Source organism: Neophocaena asiaeorientalis, unplaced genomic scaffold, assembly GCF_003031525.2.
Source record: "Neophocaena asiaeorientalis asiaeorientalis breed wild unplaced genomic scaffold, Neophocaena_asiaeorientalis_V1.1 scaffold78, whole genome shotgun sequence".
NCBI classification, from domain to species: domain Eukaryota; kingdom Metazoa; phylum Chordata; class Mammalia; order Artiodactyla; family Phocoenidae; genus Neophocaena; species Neophocaena asiaeorientalis.
In genome coordinates this window covers 10,546,609-10,563,889 of record NW_020175018.1, presented here as the reverse complement: position 1 = coordinate 10,563,889, position 17,281 = coordinate 10,546,609, and the positions used below count along the sequence as shown (strand labels likewise).

The following is a 17,281-nucleotide window of genomic DNA, read 5'->3' as shown; positions in this document are numbered from 1 at the left end:
GTGTATTTAATTTACTAATTAAATTAAAGCTACTGAATAATGATTTGTCCACATTGATTTAGCTTAAATAGAAAAGACCAGCATTGTTGTGATCTTCAGCAACCTTAATGGCCGAGCCAGTTAGACACAAAGGCCTCTTGTGTTTTATAGGTCAGAAGGACATAGGTAAGCCCAGGCTGTAATTGAATTGCCTGCACTGCACCCTGCAGTTGCAGATTTCCTTTGCCTTCCCGTTCCATTGTTGCACTGGGGCTTAAGAGAATGTTAACGTGGTAATAGGCACAGGGCCTTCCCCATTATACGTCTTGCTATCGAGCGGTTCTGCATGACTAGTTAAAGAAGATGGCAAGAAGATTAATGAAAGCAGGGCTAATACAGAAGGGGGTACTTTTGTAAGACTTCTACCGAGGAGATATTAGAGCTGAACCAGAGCTTGGCTTTTTCTTTATCCTGTGACCTTTGAACCTGCCTTACTGTTGAGAGCTGCCAGGGAAGTCGACATTTTGATTGATGTTGGTACACGAGTCAGTCTTTCCCATTGAATTCCACATCTGCACGAAAATAGCTTTTCCAGCAGAATTCATACTGGCTACAAGCGATAGCCAAATTGATGGCCGAAATGCTTTTATGTCGTTTGCATTTAAACCTAAAGGTATTTGATGGTTTAATTCTGTATCCAGTTTTCATAGATTATAAGCATTCACTTATATGTTGTTTTTTTGTTTTGTTTTGTTTTTTGCGGTACGCGGGCCTCTCACTATTGTGGTTTCTCCCGTTGCGGAGCACAGGCTCCGGACGCGCAGGCCCAGCGGCCATGGCTCACGGGCCCAGCCGCTCCGCGGCATGTGGGATCTTCCCAGACCGGGGCACGAACCCGTGTCCCCTGCATCGGCAGGCAGACTCTCAACCACTGCGCCACCGGGGAAGCCCCACTTATATGTTCTTAATGGGTTTATCAACTCATGGTGAAAGGCCAGTATTAAAGAGTATTCAAAGATTTGCAAGCAGAGCTCCAAGGAGGCTTTATGGAGGAGTAAAAGCAGCCATCAAACAAACCCTTCACCATTCTTAGAAAAGAAACATCAGTCTGAGGGCCCAGGCAAACTGACTTGGAGGTTTTTGTAAATAAAGCAAAGTGTGTGTTTTTGGAAAGCTTTCCATGGGGGAGTCTGAAACCTTGCCTCCGCACCCCACCTGAGCCCCAGCTTAGAGGCTGTCTTGATCCATCCAGATGCTGGGTTCCCTGACCTTGGCCTTGGGACACTAGCATTCCATCGGAAAGGGATTGTTATGGTCTGCTTATAAGACAATCCAGTGCAGGCACGAACCTCTTCATTTGTTCTCACTAATTTTGTTACCTTGTTTGTGGAGCTGCAGGCCTCTAGCGTGTGTGCATGTGTCTGTGTGCGCATCCCCCACCCCTTCTCCCAACACAGGAGAGCAGGGAGACTGGGAAAAGGACTCAGGTTTTGTACTAAAATCAACTTGGGCACGTCACAGCCCATACACTGAATCCTCTGACCACCTGATTTCTTTTCTGCCTACTTGACAGGGGTAATTCCAGCAGAGAACACACACACACACACACACACACACACACACACACACACACAACACATTGACGTGACAGGTATTCCAGTTCCTAGAGGAGAGGTACCCAGGAATTTTGTCATATTCTCTAGATGCTCGTGAGAATGTGTGAGAGGGAAATGAGGGTGAGCATTCAGCTACCGCTGGGTGAAAGAGCTGCACCCCAAGGTGGGTGGGTGGGTGAGTGTCCATGGCCGTGCTGGCATACTCTATGCCTCATAAGGTGCTTGCATTTATACTCACATCCTAAGGTTCTATCGATTCCCAGGGGGTCCAGGCACTTCAGACATCAGGTGGGCAGGCTATGCTGTGTTTTTATTCTCTGACAAGGACTTATTTCGTAAGTTCCAGATCAAATACGGTAAGTACTGCTCGATTACAGAGCACAGCAGACTCTAACGTGTTAAATGCCCCAGTTATTGAATTGCCTTTTCACAAGGGTACTCTGGAGCACAGTCAGGAGCAGGCAGTGCCTCCTCCTTCTAACAGATACGTTTCCCAGCCCTATTAAAAGGGGTCTTCATCTGTCCTGTCAAAGGGAGTCTGCTGGGGTTTTTTAGTTTAATTACACTATCCAATTAAAACTCCTTGCTGCATTTGGATGCGCCTCTCCTTGGGCCCGAGTGGAGATGACATTTACAAGGCTCGCCTTTCAAGCAGACAATAGTGTGATTGATGAGGTGCATGTTCAGTGAAGGAGGCGAGTGCCTGTGGAAGTGCCGCTTAGTGCATTTTGCTTTATTTATCATCTTCTTCCAAAACAAGGGAGCTGCTGGGAGATGGGTTCTAGGCAACAGGGGGACCACCTCAGTTTTTCCAAGTGTGTGGGAGGGAAAGAAAGACCTGGCGTGTGCCACAGGATAAAGGTGGAGAAACACTGTAAGCGTGAGGCCAGCTTGCATCATCGAATGCCAGACTGCATTCTCAGGTTCTCTGACCCAGTTTGGTTTACAGTAACCTCAAGCTGTGATCTGCTGTTAAATAGGCCATCACTGTGTTTCAGGGAACAGTTGCTGCGGCTGGATAACACTGGCCAGACCCCTGAGAACTTAGCCTGTGGGAGCCAACTCAGCATGTGTCCCGTTGACTGACCTGGTCATTATTAACTGACACCTGACGTTTGCACTGAACATGCCTAGTTATGCTCCCAGCTGCATCCTCCAGCAGTCCGGCAGCTTCTGTCCAGGGGCTACAGTCAGTGCTCAGTGGCTCTTTCTCTCACTCTGCCTGAACTACACTGAACATTTAAAAGTTGCTTCTAGGGACTTCCCTGGTGGTCCAGTGGTTAAGACTTCACCCTTCAACGCAGGGGGTACAAGTTCCATCCCTGGTTGGTGAGCTAAGATCCCACCTGGCTTGCGGCCAAAAAAACTAAAATAGAAGCAATATTGTAACAAATTCAATAAAGACTTTAAAAATGGTCCACATCATGGGACCTCCCTGGTGGCGCAGTGGTTAAGAATCCGCCTGCCATTGCAGGAGACACGGGTTTGAGCCCTGGTCCGGGAAGATCCCACATGCTGCAGAGCAACTAAGCCCATGCGCCACAATTACTGAGCCTGCGCTCTAGAGCCTGCGAGCTGCAACTACTGGGCCCGCATGTCACAACTACTGAAGCCCGCGCACCTAGAGTCCGTGCTCCGCAGCAAAGAGAAGCCACCGTAATGAGAAGCCCGTGCCCCGCAACGAAGAGTAGCCCCCGCTCGCCACAACTAGAGAAGGCCTGCATGCGGCAACGAAGACCCAACGCAGCAAGAAAATAATACATTAAATAAAATTTTTTTAAAAAGTTTCCTTCAATTAAAAAAAATGGTCCACATCAACAAAATTTAAAATATAAAATAAAAGTTGCTTTTGGAATTTGGAATCAGCCAAGATCAAGTGAGGCTCTAACAAAGAGATACGGAGGCACATTGGAGAACTTATCAAAGTTGTAGTGAAAAGGCAAACCCAGCATCTTGTTCTTAACCTACTATTCTGTGTACCCTCAGCATATGATAGATGGGACCACTGTGCTTGTCTCTAGTTCCTGGGAAAGAGGTGTTTAGTACAATGTGTGGTCTCTGGAAGGGTCAACATTCTGAATTTAGGAGGCAGGCAGTTCTACTCTGAGCCCTAGACGGATGATAAAAACCTTCCCATATTCATTATCAGGTACTACAGTTGCTCATGGGAGCTGTTGGGGGCATGTTTGCTCACTGCATGACATATAAGAATGTCTATGTTTATGAAGAAAATTGGCTGGTACTGAGACACTCAGTGGGTTTTCTTACATTCTGTGTAAACTTTCTTCATTTTTCCCTAAGACTTACTAATAAGTGAGAAAGAATTTCCTTGTGTTGATTGGAATATTGATATCTGTTAGAGTAGAAAACATTTCGGGGGTATCATCTTTTTATCCTCCTGAGAGAAGCCTTCTTTTTGCTATTAAATTTTCACTTAATTGTTGACTTGGGCCTTATAGACCCATAATAATAAAACAGTTATGTAGGTATAATGGAAAGTTTACAGACATTTACATTTTCCTAGATTTTGATTACCATTTCCTCAAATTCTTTTTTTTTTTTTTCTTGGTTGTAACACCAGAAGAGATCCGAATTGAGAAGAGGGTAAGGGCAGAGATTGTTTCCTACTGAAGAAATCTGTGTGAAGATTTCTCAGCTGGATGAATGATTGGAAGAACCTGTTTCCCTTGCCTCCTGCCAAGCTCCAAACTGTGTTTTCATAATAAATAAATGGAGTGCTTAGATTTTAAGTTATTCTTGTAGACATGGAAAAAGTAAGCCATTCTTTCATTAAATTCAAAATATGTATTGCTTACAAGACTCCCATAGGCAACTTCCAGGACAGGGTAGCTGTACCCAGGTTAGCCCTTCTATCATAAATGACTGGAAAACTGCACAAAATATAAGAAATTGTTTGCAGACATTGAAAAACAGGCAGTACGGGACAGTGAGCCCTGAGAGAAGGGCAACAAATGAACTGAGACCTACTATCACTTCACCTTTCTTCCAGGGTTTCCCAAGGAGAGCATAGCAGTCTCACTGACCTGGGAGACACAGATCAGAGTTGGGGGAACTGAAATTCAGCAACTGAAATAAGCAAAATTAAGTATGGAGAGGAGGGAGCCCTACTGAGAATGAGCTCTAGAAAGATGCCTTTTAATCTTCTGTTGTATACTAAGCTGTGTGTGCCTCCTGTGGGATCTCACAAGTCTGGTCAAAGAACAACTACTGAGGAGCTATAAACTAAAGTTCTGGCCAAAACTCTAGTTCATAGCTCCCCAGTAGTTGAAGCACCCAGGACATTTACTAGTAACTCTGGAAAGGCCGTATCTTAGGAGCAAGGCTACACTAGCCCTAGATTAAAGACTGCCTTAATTCTTAATAAAGTTTTAAACGGATTCCTGAAAGGATCAATCTGATCCACATGTAAATTAACTGACTGCCAGAACAAAACCCAATATTAGCTAAAAGATGATGACAAAATGCAAACATCCCACACTCAAACGTTCATAGTGTCCAACTTTCAATAAAAAATTATGAGACGTGGAAAGAAGCAGGAAAAAATGTGTCCTGTAACCAGGAGAAAAATCAGTCAATAGAAGCAGAGTCAGAAATGGCAGGGATGATAGAATTGGCAGATAAGTACTTAAAAATTCATATTATAAATATGTTCAAAGACTTAATAACTCAAAAAGAAGAGAAATGGAAACTTTAAAAAGAACCAAATGAAAATTCTAGAGCTAAGAAATACAGTACCTGAATCAAAAAATTCACTGATGGGAGCAAATCAGGAAGATTAGGAAAAAAGGTCAGAGGGTTAGTTATCTATTACCAAATGACAAATTGTCCCAAAACTCAATGTCTTAAAACAATAACATTTATTTTCTTACAGCTCTGTGGGTCAGGAATCCAGCACAGCTTAGCTGGGTCCTCTAGCACAGGGTCTCTCACCAGGCTGCAGTCAGACTGTCAGCTGGAGCCAGCAAATGTTCTGACATATATGTAGTTGGAGTCTCAGGGAAGGTAGAGAAAACTGTTCCAGATTTGATTTAAAATATCAATCCACCAATCTTGGAAGTCTAAAGAAGGCCAAACAGGATAAATACAGAGAAAACCACATCAAGGCACATCATAATCAAATTGCAGAAAACCAATGATAAAGAGAAAACTCTTATGAGCATCCAGAGAAACCAAGATAAGAAGTATTGCTGACTTCTCACCAGAAATAATGTGATCCAGAAGACAATGGAGTCAACCTAGAATTCTATACTTAGTGAAAATATCCTTCAGAAATGAAGGTGAAATGAAGACATTTCCAGACATTCCAAAAATAAAAGAGTTTGTTGCCATTAAACCTTTACTATAAGAAATATTGAAGGCTGGAGGGGAAAAAAAATACCAGATAGAAACCCAGATCTACCCAAAGAAATCAAGCGTACTCAAAATGTCACCATTAGCAACTATACAGAATGAACAAAGAAAAAGGAAATAAGTGAGACCTCTTTGAGTGGGGATAGACAAACTCTGGCCCATAGGCTAAATCCAGCCTACCACCTATTTTTGTATGGCCTAGGCACTAAGAATAGTTTTTAACATGTGAATATTTGCAATTGATTTGATGATATGGAACATTAACTTTGAACTCCATTTAAGTGAAATGTTACCCACCCCCCAAAAAAAATATGTCCTTCTCAGAAGTAACCTGCAGTAACCCCAGAAAATACATTTGATGATTATATTTTGAATTTTGTCAGTTAAAAAACGTAGAAATTCTTTTTCTCTTGTTATATAAGTGTCTATAAAATATCCTTAATTTTGCTTCTTGGCTCTCTTAGCCTGTCTGGAAAAGTTTGTTTATCTTGGAGAGAGAGAGCAAAAAGACAAGGGAATCTACCATGTGCCAGGCAGTGTCCCAAGTGCTTTATATGCAGTACTTTTTTTTTTTTTTAACATCTTTATTGGGGTATAATTGCTTTACAATGGTGTGTTAGTTTCTGCTTTATAACAAAGTGAATCAGTTATACATATACATATATATGTTCCCATCACTACTTAATTCTTGAAACAACCCTCTGAGGTTTATATTCATTTATTTTAGAAGTCTCAGATTGTTGATTTTTATCCTAGGATTACTTAATCTTAGCAACAACTCTGTGAGACAGATATTATTCCCATTTTATAAATGAGGAAACTGGGGCTCAGAGAAGTTATGTAACTTGCCTAAAGTTATATACAAATGGTAACAGAGGTTTATATTCTTCCCTCTGCCACTGACACAAAGCCAAGTCACTTAAACTTCTGTGCTTTTTGGATGGAAGAGTATCCCTAGCCCCAACTCAGTCTATGAAGTCTTATTCCTCAACAAATTTTAACCATGCTTTGTTACCTGGTTTCTCTTCCTAAAGGATATTAAGTGCAGAAAAATAGAAGGTGGATAAAGAATTACAGAACTTAATAATAGAGATAGTAGGAAGTTAAAACTGACGAGAGTTGACCAAAAATGAAACAAAACAAAAACTATTAAAAATCAGTTCAAGAACTCAAAAAGCACAGTAGTATGGTAATATGGAACTTACTATTATAATATGGAACTTAATATTTAGTGGTGATATGTAGAGCCTTTTGCAACTCTGAAGAAATCGTGATATTCAGTACTTGTAAAGATGGACATGATAGCATGGTATCAAGGTATTTATGATAGCATAAATATAGCATGATAGCAAGGTATTTATTTTCCTTATACTCTAATACAGGAGGAAATTTTATCATATGGATTTTTTTTTAATTTAATTTATTTTTTTAATTTATTTTTGGCTGCGTTGGGTCTTCGTTGCTGTGCGCAGGCTCTCTCCAGCTGCAGTGAGTGGGGGCTACTCTTTGTTGCGGTGCGCGGGCTTCTCATTGCCGTGGCTTCTCTCGTTGTGGAGCACGGGCTCTAGGCGTGCGGGCTTCAGTAGTTGTGGCACGCGGGCTCAGTAGTTGTGGCTTGCGGGCTCTAGAGCACAGGCTCAGTAGCTGTGGTGCACGGGCTTAGTTGCTCCATGACATGTGGGATCTTCCTGGACCAGGGCTCGAACCCATGTCCCCTGAATTGGCAGGCGGATTCTTAACCACTGTGCCACCAAGAAAGTCCGATTTAATAGTTTTTACGCTTCTCAGTTTTAATTTCTAATATAATAAATATTGATAGATATAGTCCACATGAACAAAAGCTTTTGGAGCTCCTCAGTAATGTTTCAAAGTGTAAGGGGATTCTGAGACCAAGAAGTTTGACAACTGCTGATTTAGGGTCTTGAGAATCATCTAAAAAGCTTGGACTTTATTCTGAAGACAATAGGAAAAGAAACACTGTAGAGTTTTAAGTAGGAGAGTGATATGACCAGATGTGTGTTACAAAAGGATGACTCCTCTCGGTAGATGTTTGGATCTGAAGAAGACATGACCAAAAGTAGGAAAACCAAGAAGAGGCAACAGACGGTCAGGACCTCGGTGAGGGCTGTGGTCACAGGATGGGAAGGGATGGAAGATGAATATATGAAAACTATTTAGGGGACCAAATGCTTGGAACTTGGTAAGTAGTGAAGCCTCCAGTTGGGCTAACAGACCTTTAGATTTAAGGGGAAATGTAGAATTCAGTTCTGGATGTGCAACACTGCAGGCCATATGAAGATGGCAGCTGTACTCACTGGTTGGCTCTGAAAGTCTGGAGAAAGGTCTGAGCCAGATATCTGCTTCGGGATCATCAATATCTGGGTAGTAGTTAAAACCTAAGGGGCAAACCTGACAGAGGAGAAATGGAGTTAAAAGAGATGAGGGCCAAGGACAGGACACCGGGGAAGACCATTATTTAAGAGAAAGATAAAGGACAAGAAGGTCACAAAGGACATATAAGAAACAGATTGACTGGAGAAGTCAGTTGAAAAATCAGTTGACTGTGGCTTCCTGGGAAGAGAGGACTTCAGAAGTATCAGATACAGCTGAGAAGCCAAGCAAAATAAAAGCCGAGAAGTATCTACTGGATCTCTCAACATAGAGGTCGTGGTGACCTTAGCAAGAGTGTTTTCAGTAAATTAGAGGAAGGAGGGAAATCACATTGCCATGGGAGTTTTTATAATCAGAGAGCTTTAATTATGTTTATAGGAAGGAGCCAAAGGGGGCGGGGGGAGGGGGTGAATGACACAGGCAAAAGTGTTAAGTGGATCAGGCTCTGTCCCTGCTCCAGAGGTCAAAGAGGTCATCACAGTTACTGGGGCCTCTGCCACCATCAGGGTGCTCGAGAAGGAGCACCAGCCTTTGCCAGTTGAATTACATTGAACTGAAGCTCCTACAGGCAGCTGGGAATGCTGCTCGCAGTGGAGACCAGACCCGGAGGGGGTGTTCAGCCCAGAGACCAAAGCATCCCAGGCCATCCATTTCCCACTGCAACGAAGAGTAGCCCCTGCTCGCCGCAACTAGAGAAAGCCCGCGCACAGCAACAAAGACCCAATACAGCCAAAAATAAATAATAAATTAAATAAATAAAAAGTTATTTTAAAAAAAGGGAAATCCAATGAGAGCTCTCCACCCACTTCCAAGCCAGAGGAACCAGAAAAGATCAGACCCTGGAAACCCATTTTTTTAGAAGTATCCATGCCTGATGTAAAGGAATTCAGAAGGAATCCAAATACTCAGAGATGTTCTTCATAGGCTTATCTATAATACTGGCAATTTTATTAGTAACTTAAATGCCCAATGAAAAGATAGTAACATGAACCGTGGCACACACCTACTTGTATAAAATACAGCTGTTGAAAAAGATGGTTGTGGAGACTATGTAGCAACAAGGAAAAGGCTATGCTAAAATGTTAACAACAAAAGTTCTCCCCAAATTTTACTATACAATCTGATTACAACTGTGTGAAAACAGACATGTGAGAATGACTAGAAAAGAGACCATGGATGTCATTGTGCCAGGATGTTGGTATTATGGGGGTGGAGTGTGGAAGTTTTTCCTCTGTCTTCTAAATTTCTAGTAATTTTAAAATATATTTTATAATTTTTTAATTGAAAAGGAAAACCAAAAAATTCAAGTTTATTTTTGGCTTTCCTGACAAGTGGGACACCTGGGGGGTTTTAGACAAAGGTGGGCCTCAGGCTCAGTTTGGAAGTCCCAGCTCTGACCAGGCATTGCCAACCACAGTCGGTGCCCGCACGTCGTTTAGAAGGGAGCCTCTTTTCAAACAACAATCTCTGTTCCATTTGCAGTGGAAATCTGGGAGCACTTCTTTTAGAAGGAGTGTGTGCGCTGCTGGCCCTCTGCTTAAGCTGTCCCATCTTGTGATGACAGCAGCTTCTTCTGAATGACCACTCCCCTCAATTGACCAGAAGACCCTGTTTCTTCAGCACAGCCTCTGGTTTAAGTTAAAACTCATAATGCAGATGATAAATTACAGCACGAAAGCTCAAAAGTCTCCACTTCTGACACCTGTACTGCTAATTAGTAAAAATACATTTTTACATATCCAGACTTCCATTTCAATATTCAGAAGCAGATGTATAGTTTCAGTGCCCTGAGCAAATCTGGATATGTGACCGGGGCTTAGATGCCACATTTTATACCCCATTATATTGCATTTTATTCCTACAGCTCTAAAGCAAGTCTGCTCAAAGAAGGCCCAATTAAAAACCAAATTGTCAGAACAGTGAGGATATTATCGTCAAACATCAGTTCCATCACAGTTGTAAGAATGATGGCCACCACCCATTGAGCCCCCGCTGTTTCCAAGTGCCATGTGAGATGCCTGATGGATGCTGTCTCCTCTCGGGCAAACCTTGGCCTCTGGAGGGACAGTGCCTCCGACCGTCCCACCACTAGAACACAGCAGAACTGGATTTCTTTCCAAGTCTCTGACTAGCACTCACACTTTCCCCCTCTGCGTCCCAGGCTTTTGTTATGCCTCAATTTCCAAACAGAATTTAACAACCCAAACAAAATAATTTGGACCAATTGCAATATTAGACTTTGTATTTTCTTTTAAATCATACTGATACACAGGCTCACCTCAGAGATATTGCAGGTTTGGTTCCAGACCACCACAGTAAAGCAAGTCACACACATTTTTTGGTTTCCCAATGCATATAAAAGTTATATTTACACTATACTGTAGTCTGTTAAGTGTGCAATAACACTATGTCTAAAAAAATAATTTACACACCTTAATTTAAAAACACTTTATTGCTGAAAAATGCTAACCATCATCTGACAGTGCAAGGTTGCCACAAACCTTCAATTTGTAAAAAATGCAGTATCTGCGAACCACAATAAAAGAAAGCACCATAAAACAAGGCCTGCCTGGATCATTTTCCTCGACTGGCATTTTTACAAAGACAGTTTACCCCTATGGCTTACTCATTCCCTATGAAAGGTGCTGATGTTCTTTGAGTTTCCAAGGGTAACCTGCCCACCTCTGATTCCCTCTAACACCCCAGGACAGATGCCCTGATGGGCTGCAGCTGAGGAGGACATTTGACCCCCCCCCCCATCTTCCTCCTTTACCTGAGGTGAGCCTAGAGGTGCCCGAGGCTGGTAAAGTTTTGATAACAGACTTTTCTCACTTTGTGTTCCTATTCTGTTCAGCTGGTGTTGAAATGCCAGTGATTCCTTCCCAGACACCTCTGGTGGAAATTTACCACATAGCATAAACCACTCATGTTTATTGATAGATCCATCTCCAGAAACAGGTCAATTAACTTGTTACACTTTAATATATGGGCTTTGGATTAGGTGAAATTATAGAAGTGTGAATTCTGCTTATTAACTCTTATAAAAGAATTCCCAAGTCCTGCCACTGTTACCTTCTCTATAGTTCTCAAGTCAGTCCCTTTCTCAGCATCCTTTTTACTCCTGTCTAGCTCAAAACTGAATATGCTCCTACCTGGATGACTGTGGCAGCTGGTCCCCCTGCCTCCAGGCCCTGGTGAGCCAGGGTGAATGCCCAAAAGCCCAATTTGACCATTCACTGCCCAGCTTACAGTCCACTAGTGGCTCCCTCAGCTGTTGAATCCAGCGTTCCCAGCCCTTTAGTCTGCCCTGTGTCACAGCACTTCCTGCCCGCCCACTGTTCGTGAACCTGCCTGCTCGGAGGCGTGCTGCCTCTCGCCCCCGTGTGTGTGTCCACGCTCTGTCCTCGCCCTGTCACATCCTTCTCCACCCCACGTTTACCCAGCTGACCCCCCTTCCTCCTCTAAGACTGCTCAGTCAGGCGTCGGCTTCTCCAGGAAGCTGTGTCTCTAGTGGCCCTTCCGCTACCAGGCCAGCCACCTCCCCTGGTGTCTCCACAGCATCTCCCTGGGATCACCTTCTTCGTCATGCTCATCATACTTGTCTCTCAGTGTTCCTGGTGTTCATTCCTCTGGCCACCCAGCAAAACAGGGATCCCTGGAGCAAGGGGGAAAGCCTCACAGCAAAAACTCTCTCGGCGTGCCTTGGCCCCATGCTCCGTGGCTCCAGCACGAGTGACAGCGTGGCTCTGAGTTAACTAGAGCTCTCCCTCCGAAGTCCTCCCACAGAGCAGGAAGGGGCCGTCTGCTGTAGCTGTCCCACCGCACCGCACCCGGTTTTTAGCTGTGTGATAGTCTATCTGTGGCTCTGTAATAGTTACAAAAGGGCCGAGCTGTTGAATCCTAGTACAGGTTCTCCAGATGGTATTCTGTCTCCTCTCCCCTCAGAGATGTGAATGCTCTCTCTGGAAAGGACAGACAAGTCAGGCTTCAGTGAGATGGTCAGGGCTGGAACTCTTCATCACTCTGACTTGCTTCCCTCTTCCTTGGGGGTCTGGTAAGAGTGCTGGGGACAGGCAGAGGACACACACAGCCTCCTAGCTCAGCACAGGACATGGGGGGGTGTTTGTAGTCACCTGACCCAAATATGCAGCCGTTCCGGACACTCGATGTGGGATGATTAGTTTGTTTTTGTCCTATGATTGGTGTGCGGATGAACCGCAGGCCTCCCCTCTGTGAGCCCGTACCGTCCCCGGGGATGGCGTGGAGGCTTCCTTCCAGAGGCTCCCGGGCCCCTGCAGACTGCATGTCACGTGTGCCACGTGTAGATTTGGCTCTTCCTAAAGAGTGCAGGACAGGTTTTTAATGGTGTCCCAGTTGTTCAGGCGAAACATGCTCTAGTATCTTGAGGTTTGGGTTTTGTTTTGTCAGTGACGAGCGGGAGCAGGTGGTATAGACAGTCCATGAGATCACTTATCAAAGTGGTCGGTGAACCCCGAAGCTTCGGGTCCACAGACCTCCCTAAGACCTTCTGGTCCTTTTTAGCTGCAGGCACTGGTGTCTGTGTCTGTCACGGCCAGGTGTCAGCAGTAAGGCCTCCTGGAGGGGGTGTCTCTGTTTGTCCTTCACAGCCCTGTGACCTTCATAGACGGCTCTGCTTGGTCACAGCATGGCCAACAGAGAGATCTGCATTGTTCTTCCGCACAGTGATATCACCATCAAGGCTCTGACACTCTGAGCTGAATCCTGTAAAGATAAAAGAATACACACATACGCTCACGTCCATACATACAGATACATCCATTCGTGTGAGATTCACTTCTCAGAAACAAGTAATTTATATATTCACAGAATGATTAGCTTTCAGCTAAAAATTCTAACACTTTAGTACCACGATTTAGAATCAGGCTAAATTTGTCAAGTGACGGAAAGCGAGGTTTTTCAGAAATTATTAGCTAATTTTTTCAATATTGAATTTATAGTCAGAAAGTATATCATAATGATGTTTCCAGGATAAAATACCAGCAGCTTAACTTTTCTGGCCACAAACGTACAGCATGTATCAGTTTATTTTTGAAGATCTGAAGAATTAGCTACTGTAAATAAAGTTTCCAGGAAGATTTCTCTGGGAAAGAGGTGAACTTACAGTAATATGGGTGATATGTTATTAATAACTATGACCAGCCACTGCTTCAATTAAAAGGACAACAGATGAGAAGGGCTAATAGAAAGGATATGCTGAATTTTAATCTCACAAGCACTGAAGTCTGCAGAAAAGACAAGAAGGAGTTGTTTCTGAGGCTGGTAGGAGGAAGCCTCTGCATAAGAGATGTCACCAGCTGCTCCTTGGTCTGGGAATGTTTACCGAGCTCTGACTACACGTCTCTCTGGAGCAGTGCTCCTTTGGTTGCCAGTAATGGAAACCAACTTCAAAATAGCTTAAGGAGAAAGAGGACTTTCTTGGAGGTCCACAGGGGTCTCCCAGAACCCAAGGACAGCATGAGCTGATGGGCCAGGGAGAGTGTCACATGGGAGTGAGGACGGCGGGCACCTATGTCTCCACTTAGAGGAGGGAATCTGATTGGCATGTTTGGCCCAAAGGACAGGCACAGGGGGTGTGGACACGACTGCAGGTGGTGTGATACGGTAAGCAGGTTTCTTTGACGGGCCGAGCACTGCGGGAGGCCACATGAGAAACGTGCCTAGAAATGTATCCCACGGAGGTGCCAGTTGAGCTAAAGTACCCAGCATTGGCTGATCTTTTGGAGACAGGATAATGAGAGGGGACATCCCAAGGGTGGGCAGGTGGGTATGTGCAATGCCCTGGGCTGGCATGTGGCATCTGAGAGTGGTGAAGTGAGGTGAGGCTAGACCAGGAAGCAGTTCCAGAAATGACAAGGTTGCCCTGAAAGTGGTAGGAAAGGGTTACAAAAGCATTTGGGTCTGGGGGTGGTTTGTGTGTTCAGGGAGTCAGACCCCCTGAGTCAGTCTGCTCTGTGAGGTGCCAACTTTCCATGGCAGCCTTTAGAGCAGCCTCTCCACGCCCCCCGCTGCCCCCAGTCCACCCATCCTTCCAGGGTGGAAATGACCGGAGGCCTTGGGCCTTGGGCCTTGGGCCTTGGGCCTTGGGAGCAGCTTCCACGCGGGATCACATGACCAGGACTCCCCCTCCCAGCAGGAGCCAGGCTACGGAGAACCTGGTAATAGCGTTACTATCGGCCTTCCTCCTTCCTGTTGCTCATTTATTTGGCTTTAAGCACAGTTATTTTTAGAGAAATAATTTGGAGTTAATTGGTCTTCAGCCTTAAAAAATACCACCTTTTCCATGCGACTATTATGTAGAAATAGTTCTGCAGAGCTTTCCTAATCTGGCGTCCCCGGAACACCCTTCAGAGTGGAATGGGACATAACTAGCCGTTTGATCTGTTGTTTACTGCCTGCTCTCTCCCCACCTGTGATGAGAAGGTGAACGACTCCTGGGAAGAGTTGCAGCCCTGCAGCCTCCACTTGCTCTCGCTGGAACTGAAATGACAAGGGGAGAGGAGAATATGGGGGGCGTCCCCCAAGGTAACCCGCCAGAGCCCCCTCAACCCTGCCTTTTCTCTCTCCCTCTAGGTCACGCGATATTTAAGCTCACGTATCTAAGCAATCACGACTATAAACACCTCTACTTTGAATCTGACGCTGCTACCGTCAATGAAATCGTGCTCAAGGTGAGTGTTCCTTCTCGGCCCAGACCTGGCGTATGCAGGACCGGCTCCCCCCCAGCACTGCACGAGGCTCCCAGGCCGGTTTTGCAGGGTCACTGCACTGCCTACCGGTCACCCGGCTGGTGAGCACCCAGGCCTGGGCCACACTGCAGGTCAGCTGCTCTGCACCTGCTTCAGCCAGCCAGGACCCCCTTCAGCTTCCTCCCAGTCCCCCGATAATCCTCCTTCTTCATGTGTTTATTCATTCTTTTTATGTACCATTCATTTGCCTCCAAGCCCACTCAGGAGCTCCTTGAGGTTCCTGGAACAGACTCTGAGGAAATTACTGTTATTGTTTGAAGACACCTTAAAGTAATCACGACAATTAACCTGTTCTAAACATACCCGGCTTGACGCTAGAATTGTCTGTTACCATGTCTCAACAGTGCTCACGGAGCACCTTCTGTGTGCCAGGCTAGTACTCAGGATACTGCAGTGACAGACCCCAGTCCCTGCCCTCAGCGAGCTTGTCCTCTTTCAGAGGAGACAGACGTTAAGAAAATTACAGAGAGGGACTTCCCTGGTGGCGCAGTGGTTAAGAATCCACCTGCCAATGCAGGGGACATGGGTTTGAGCCCTGGTCCGGGGAGATCCCACATGCCGCAGAGCAACTCAGCCTGTGCACCACAACTACTGAGCCTGCGCTCTAGAGCCCACGAGCCACAACTACTGAGCCCGTGTGCCACAGCTACTGAAGCCCATGTGCCTAGAGCCCGTGCTCTGCAACAAGAGAAGCCACTGCAATGAGAAGCCCATGCACCACAATGAAGAGTAGCCCCTGCTTGCCGCAACTAGAGAGAAAGCCCGCACACAGCAACAAAGACCCAACGCAGCCAATAATAAATAAATAAATATTTTTAAAAGACTGTTAAATAAGTCACAAGGTGCCCCATCGGTGTGTAAAGAGTAAACTGACTTGGTACAGGGGGTAGGGAGGCAGGGAGAGCTGAGCCCTGAAGGATGGATGGAAAAGCACACATTTTACCAGGTGAGGAGAGAGAAAAGGCATTTCACAGAGAGAGCAGCCCGTGGCAGAGCAGAGAAGCAGGGCGAGTGCGGTGTGGCTGGGAGGTTGCACCCAAGCCTGTGTGTCTGGAGCAGAGAGGTTGCAGGGGCCAAGCCACACAGAATCTTGCAAAGCGGGGTCGGACTGAGAAAAGCTCCCGTGGGGTCTCGTTGGTTCAGGAAATATGGGTCAGGGCCCGAGATCCTGTGTCGCTGAGAAGCTCTCAGGCGCTGCACAGGATGCCGTCTGTGTGCCACGCTCTGAGCAGCCCTGGACTAGTGATTTGTAGACTCTTCCAAACTGAGAATCCTTTCTCCAAGCCAAATCTTACGTAGAATGACCAGATAGAGAAAACAGAACTGCTGTAGCAGAACAGGGCCTAGAGCCAGAGGGGGCTCCTCCACCCCTGGTTGTGTGTGACTCTGACCAGTCACATCACCTCCCTGGGCCTCAGTTTCTCCTCCTGTAAAATAGGGATCATGGTACCTACCCTGCCCTACCCCACCGTAAGGCTAATATTAGCTGCTAGAGCAAATATTAAATGGTACGGGGAAGCTACCTAAGTGATTATTCGTCTCTTCTTAAGAGTAGATGTCATCAAGTAATAGTAATAAAAGTACTAAGATACACTGAGGGGTCACAAAGTGCAGGACCTGGGCCAGGCACTTTACCTGTCCTGTCTCAAGGAACCTTCACACCTCTATGAGGTCATTCCCATTTTCTAGATGAAAACTGAGGCTCAGGAAAAAAGTAACTTAGCCAGGGTTGTGACAGGCAGAACCAGAACTTGACCCCGGTTTGGCAGATTCCAGAACTTGTGCTCCTAACCTCCCAGGTGTGCATAGACTTAAGGAGCTGAACAGGAGATTTCGATGAAATGGAATTGTTTCACAGAAACATTTTGAGGCAAAGTCCTCATGGCTTCAAAAGATTTTCAAAAGTAGTAGATGAGAATTAAAAGAATAAAGCTGCTAGGAGGACAGTTTAGAGCCGAGACAGAGTAGCATGACCAGTTGGATGGAAAGCAGAGGGTTCATAGACCACCCCGGATCGGAGCCCCTTGGAACAGGCAGGGGACAGTGCCCACCTGGAGTGCCTGAAAGCAGCAAGGTAAGAGTTACCTGCCAGCGCATCCCCCGACGACCCAGGGAGCGTGTGCTGCACTCCGGGGC

At 45.4% G+C, this 17,281-nt stretch overlaps 1 protein-coding gene across 2 annotated transcripts in view; it reads left to right on the top strand.

Annotated features, from left to right (window-relative positions):
• MAPKAP1 (MAPK associated protein 1) overlaps positions 1-17,281 on the top strand; it is a 232,579-nt gene that overhangs the window by 209,810 nt on the left and 5,488 nt on the right. For both annotated transcript variants that reach the window (XM_024762289.1, XM_024762288.1), the window contains one exon: positions 14,970-15,067. In XM_024762289.1, the coding sequence (XP_024618057.1) occupies positions 14,970-15,067 (98 nt within the window). The remainder of the gene's footprint in view (positions 1-14,969; positions 15,068-17,281) is intronic.